Source organism: Hipposideros armiger, unplaced genomic scaffold, assembly GCF_001890085.2.
Source record: "Hipposideros armiger isolate ML-2016 unplaced genomic scaffold, ASM189008v1 scaffold_97, whole genome shotgun sequence".
In the NCBI taxonomy this organism is placed as follows: Eukaryota; Metazoa; Chordata; class Mammalia; order Chiroptera; family Hipposideridae; genus Hipposideros; species Hipposideros armiger.
This window is the reverse complement of record NW_017731447.1, coordinates 3,042,692-3,048,729: the sequence shown is the minus strand read 5'-3', so window position 1 is coordinate 3,048,729 and position 6,038 is coordinate 3,042,692. Positions and strand designations below refer to the sequence as shown.

At 47.5% G+C, this 6,038-nt stretch overlaps 1 protein-coding gene across 2 annotated transcripts in view; it reads left to right on the top strand.

The window, feature by feature from the left end:
• Nucleotides 1–6,038, top strand: part of TSPAN33 (tetraspanin 33) — a 24,405-nt gene that overhangs the window by 11,914 nt on the left and 6,453 nt on the right. Inside the window, exons 2-5 of one of the 2 annotated variants that reach the window (XM_019646081.1) lie at nt 198–255; nt 917–1,041; nt 1,371–1,445; nt 2,478–2,573. In XM_019646081.1, coding sequence (XP_019501626.1) covers nt 198–255; nt 917–1,041; nt 1,371–1,445; nt 2,478–2,573 — 354 coding nt within the window. Of the gene's footprint in view, nt 1–197; nt 256–913; nt 1,042–1,370; nt 1,446–2,477; nt 2,574–6,038 lie in introns of both variants that reach the window. The other variant, XM_019646080.1, reaches the window with a different exon arrangement.

Below are 6,038 nucleotides of genomic sequence, written 5' to 3'. Positions count from 1 at the left end.
GAATGAGCTAATCTTGGTGAGATCTTTCCATGGAGGTAAAGCACTGATAGACACTATCAATTGGATTACTGGAGAGGAGAAAGATGTTTATCTCTGGGCCCTGGGAAAGTTTTCCTGCTCTCCTTTAAGGTTACTCACCGCCATCAGGCCTCTGGTTTCCAGAATCTCAGGATCCGGCTGCTTCCCTGTCTCCACAGGTGATTTCCATGGTGATGGTGTCCATAGGCATCTATGCTCGGCTGATGAAGCATGCAGGTGAGCTGTAGGTCCCCTTATGTCTCCCCACGACTCTTGCCAGGCCCCTTCCTCTTCTGTCCCCTTCCTCCATGTAGCGCTGCTTCCCACATAAGCTGTGGAGGCTACAGGGGGCAGCCGCCCTCTAGCCAAATCTTAGCAGCTTGATTTCATGCCAGTTCACCTGGATTTTCCAGAGCTCCCATGAGTCTTCCAAATACACCTACCTTTTAGGTTTAGGAAGTGTCTAGGAAAGAAGGTAGGCTTCTGGGAGCAGAGGATAATCAGAGGCGTCAGCCCCTCCCTCGCTTTGTCCTGCAGTAACTCAGCCTCCATTCCTATTCCACTGTACAAAGTCTCCAGGAAACGGATCAGCAAAGCTGGCGAGCCTAATGCCATTCTAATTCTTTTCTGGAGCGAAAGTGGTCCCTCCTCTCTTAAGCCTGGAAATAAAGGCTCTTACTCTGTCAGTTCCTCAAATTAAATGCCACAAACCCTGCTGGGCCCTTTTCGTTCTTCCCATGGGAGGCAGTACTGCCTCCCCATAACCTTCACCCAACCACAATGAAGAGCCCTCCACTAGGGGAGGAGAGCATTTGGAGGGGCACCCCCACCCCATCCCCGGGTACCACCCTGAGTCGGCACCAAGCTCAGACTGAGAGACAGCCCCTTCCCCCAGAAGCGGCCTTGGCCTGCCTGGCAGTGGACCCAGCCATCCTTCTGTTCGTGGTGGGCGTCCTCATGTTCCTGCTCACCTTCTGTGGCTGTATTGGATCCCTCCGCGAGAACATCTGCCTCCTGCAGACAGTGAGTGGTCAGGGGCCCCACCAGAAAAACCCTGACCCCCTCTTCCCTGTGCCTCTCAGTCTCCTGAGGCCATTCCTACAATAACCTTTCGGTTTCCTCTGTCCCACCCTTTCCCCAAGGCCTGTGCTGTCCACTCTTCACTGCAGAGTTCAGCCCAGGTGATCCTGCACAGGGTGGCCGCCCCCAAGATAGTGTCCCAGAGACAGCAGCCTTTACCGTGTGGGGGACATCTGGGAGAAGTACCGTGTGGTCCCCCAGTAATTCCCACCCTGGAAGGGGCTACTGCTCAACATGGTAACAACTCTCTCTTTCCTGCCTGCTCCCCACAGTTCTCCATCTGCCTCACCATCGTGTTCCTGCTACAGCTGGCTGCTGGGGTCCTGGGCTTCGTCTTCTCAGACAAGGTAGCATTGGGATCCTAGGGGCCTCCTCAGATGTGAACTAGAGGGAGGAAGGGATAGTCCCTGCCTGTGCCTAGCCTGATTAACTAAGCACAGCACTCCTTCCCCCAAGAAGCATCAGCCTTTGAAAGGTTCTTCTTAGGGAGGAATGAATGGCCTTTAAAGTCACCATATTTAAAGAGGATTTCAGATTGTAGAGTATTTTCCTCTGACAGCCCAAGAGTCCAACAGGGAAGTAAATTCTATGAACACGAAGTTAAAATAATCTGCAAATTTGAATGGCAAATGATTGTGTAAAACTCATTGTCAAGTGGACCACAAACATGAAGAGCTTTTTATTTCTTTGAAAAAGCTGTTTATTGGGATAAATGGAAGGAAGGAAGGGGAAAAGTGATATTTTGAATGGTGCTTACCATATCTAGATGTGGTCTGACATGCAGTGACAGTCCTTTTAATTACGAACCAGAATTCCTTTCCCAAAGAGCAGATGATTGCTGGGGGCAGAGTAGAGGACTATGGGTAGGGAACGTTGAGAAAAGTAGCATAGCAAGAAGGAAGAGAGCATGGTATAAACTACGAAATTGAGAGACACTGTGTTTATTCAGATGCTCTAGTCCTGGCTTAGTAAAATCCTAAAATGATAGGTGTAGATCTGTTTTGAGTCTAAAAAGATGCAATTCTCTTATGTCCACTAGAGGCCAGTGCCTCAGCTCAGTAAGCCTTTTTCTACTTAAGTTTCTCTGCTTTGCATCAATCAGCAAGCAGTTTGTGCAAATAGTATTCAGAAGTATTATAGATAAGTAATGGATTTTCATGAAAATGTGGCCCTGAGAAATGGCAATAGCAGGTCCACTGGTACCTGAGGGCCCGGGGATGAATGGGCTTTAGAACTGGCCATCTTCCATCACTAGGACTTGGTTATGATTTCAAGGATGACTTAAAGAAAGAGAGATGACCACTGCTGACTCTTATTTCTGCACAGAGGAGGTTAGGGGTTAGTTCTGTGTTCTGATTCCCTATTCATGTCTCTGGCAGGCACGAGGGAAAGTGAGTGAGTTAATCAATAATGCCATTGTACACTACCGAGATGACTTGGACCTGCAGAATCTCATTGATTTTGGCCAGAAGGAGGTATGGACTAAGAGAGTGTGTGTGTGTGTGTGTGTGTGTGTGTGTGTGTGTGTGTATGTGTGTGTGTGTGGGGGGGGCGGGGGTCAGCTAGTTGTCTGGGAACCTGTGAGCAAGTCAGTGCCATCCCAAGAAAGGCCTCACCGCCCAGGCCTGTGGGCTTTTCCATTACCTGCCAGGGTAATGGATTCTGGGAAGGGGTTTGGCAAAAACCATACATGCAGACTGCTTTAAAAACACTTTTAAGGGCACAGAACAGCATACATAGTAATCTACCATTTGTGTAAAAAAATGGAGGCGGAAAGAACGTGTATTCATATTTGTAAAAGAAATCTAAAAGGATATGTGAGAAACCGTTACAAGTGGCTGCTTACAGGGGGATGAGGGAATGGGAAGATTTTTTAAAATATGAAATCTACGCAGAAGTTAAAAATTTTAAATTGTGGTAAGATAGACATAACATAAAATTTACCATTTTAAACCATTTTTAAGTGTACAGATCTGTGGTACTAAGTATATTCACAGTATTGTACAACCATCGTCATCACCCATCTCCAGAACTTTTTCATCTTCTCCAACTGAAACTCTGTACCCATTAAGCACTAACTCCCCATTTCCCCCTCCCCCAGCTCCTGGCAAATACTTTTCTACTTTCTGTCTCTATGAGTTTGACTGCTCTAGTACCTCTTATAAGTGGAATCATACAGCATTTGTCCTTTTGTGACTGGCTTCTTTCACTTAGCATGTCTTCAGGGTTCATCCATATTGTAGGATGTGTCAAAATCCCCCTTCCTTTTTTTTTTTTTAGCTGAGCCATCCTGCTACCTATTGGCAGCTTAGCGGCTGCTCAGCTCGGGCTGGCCTCGAACCGCTGTTGNTGAAATGGATTTGGGTAGTGTATTAGTTTCCTATTGCTGCGGTAACAAATTACCACAGTCTTAATGGCTTACTACAGCTCATTAATTTTCTTAAACAGTTCTAGAGGTAAGGGTCCAAAAAAGGTCTCACTGGCCTAAAATCTAGGTGTCGGCAGGGATGGTTCCTTCTGGAGGCGCTAGGGGAGAATCCACTTCCTTGTCTTCTCCAGCTTTTAGAGCAGCGGTTCTCAACCTTCCTAATGCTGCGACCCCTTAATACAGTTCCTTATGTTGTGGTGACCCCCAACCATAAAATTATTTTCGTTGCTACTCTATAACTGTAATTTTGCTACTGTTATGAATGGTAATATAAATATCTTTTTGTTTTCTGATGGTCTTAGGCGACCCCTGTGAAAGGGTCGTTCGACCCCCAAAGGGGTTGCGATCCACAGGTTGAGAACCGCTGTTTTAGAGGCTGCCCACATTCTATTCTACCACATCACTCCAACCTGTTTCCATTGTCCTGCATACCTCCATCGGACTCTGACCCTCTTGCCTCTCTCTTATAAGGTCCCTTGTGATTAGATTGGGCCCACCTGGATAATCTCCCCATCTCAAGATCCTTAATTGAATCACGTTTGCATAAGTCCCTCTGATCACATAAGTTAGCACATTCATTGATTCTGGGCATTAGGACAGGACATCTTTGGGGGGACACTCTTCTACCTACCATAAATAGAGACAGAGCAACTGCTATATAGTTACAGGCCCACACATGGAAGTAACTTACCCTGTGACAGACCCATGGCATCTCTTTACTTTGCCATTTTTTGTTTTAGCTGTGTTAGGATTTAATCAGAGACCATCTTTGTAGAAAGTTATACACTCTAGTGAAAATTTAACATGTGAAAAAACAGTGAGGCACATGGGAGCCACAGAAAGAAAGAGCAGATACGTATTTTAAGTGATTCAGTAAAGTGATATTCAGAACTGTAATTGGCTGTGGTGAGTTTTTAAGGGCAGGCAGAGATTCTCAATCACTCTGGCAAAGGGTGGTGCCTCTGGGCCAGGGGGATGACTGGATCTCTGTTGTGTGGTTTCCTTGCTTCCCACCCACCCCTTGCCCCCTGAGCCTGGTTGTGCTGTGGGACAAGAAGCCAGCTGGCACCTCCAGCCCCACCCTCAGCTCTGCAAGCAGCTCCCTCTCTCCTAGACAAAGAGTGTGAGGGCCGGCAGACAACACATCTGGCCCTGAGTCAGAAACAGTGTCACATGATTTAGGGGGATCAGAAGAGGGGGCTGAGAAGGGTCCTGAAAGACAGGGTTTTAGATAAGGGTTTCCCATTTACTGCTGACTGCACCAGATGGCAGAATGCGGAAAAATGTGTTTCTGCTGAGGGACTAGCCTGACCCTATTACCTGCTATGGGGCCCAATTCCCTTCTCCCAACAAAGCCCCAAGATGGCTCTTTCCAGCTGGTCTCTGTCTTACAGGACATTGGAGTCTAGCCAGCCACCTCCTTCCCCACTGAGCTGGTCAAGTCCCTGCTGCTGAGAGCTCCCTCCAGCCAGAGCTTGGCCCCAGCTATTGCCATGGTGACAGCCCCTGCTGCTTAGCACCAGCCTGGGGACTGGACACAAAGAAAGGGTGGCCCAGGGATGTGCACACTGGGCCACCCTGCACTTCTGGAAGACTTGGGGGTAGCAGAAAGGCCCCTTTTGGGACCTCTGGTCATCTCTGATGGGTTTGTTCTCTCAGGGCAAAACCAGGAAGTTTGAAAGGTCACTCTCTATTCCTTCACACTGGAATTGGGTTTTATATAAAGTTGCCTTTGCCAGGGCAGTTCTGCTGTTTTTCACACAAGCAGTCATGTGCATTCTGTCACTTTGGTATGCACTTTCATTCTTGCATTTGACACCATATTGACCCCCAAGAGAGCCAGAGACCTGGGGGTGTACATCTACTCAGGCCTGCTTCAGCTTTAAGACCTTCCCTTTGATATAGCTGGGGTGGAATTCAGAACTTCACAGTTTCTATGTAACCCCAGGCAAGTTAACTGCTGGTAATGATAGATAATGTTTATTGTCAGGCATTGTGGCACATGCTTTCCATGCATTATTTTATTTAATTTTCATCTCATTTTATTAGATGTAGTTGTTTTTAATTCCCATCTTCAGATACGGAAAGTGAGGCTCAGATATTTGTCCAGTATGGGCTCAGGTCTAACTCACTCTGGCGCCCCTATTCTTTTTTTTTTTTTAAGATTTTATTGGGGAATTGGGGAAGGGGAACAGTATTGGGGAATTGGGGATGGGGAACAGCCAAGATGTTGTCCTTCAATCTTAGTTGTGGAGGGCGCAGCTAGCTCAGCTCCAAGTCCAGTCACCATCTGGCTGCCTGTTGGCAGCTTGTGGCCACTCAGCTCAAGGTGCCTGTTCAATCTTAGTTGCAGGTGGGCTTAGCCACCATCTCATGCAGGAGTCGAACCTGCAACCTTGTTGTTAGGAGCACGTGCTCTCACCAGCTGAGTGATCCTTCCACCTGTTGGCAGCTCAGCTCACCTGTTGACAGCTCACTGGCCCATGTGGGAATCGAACCAGCGACCCTGTTG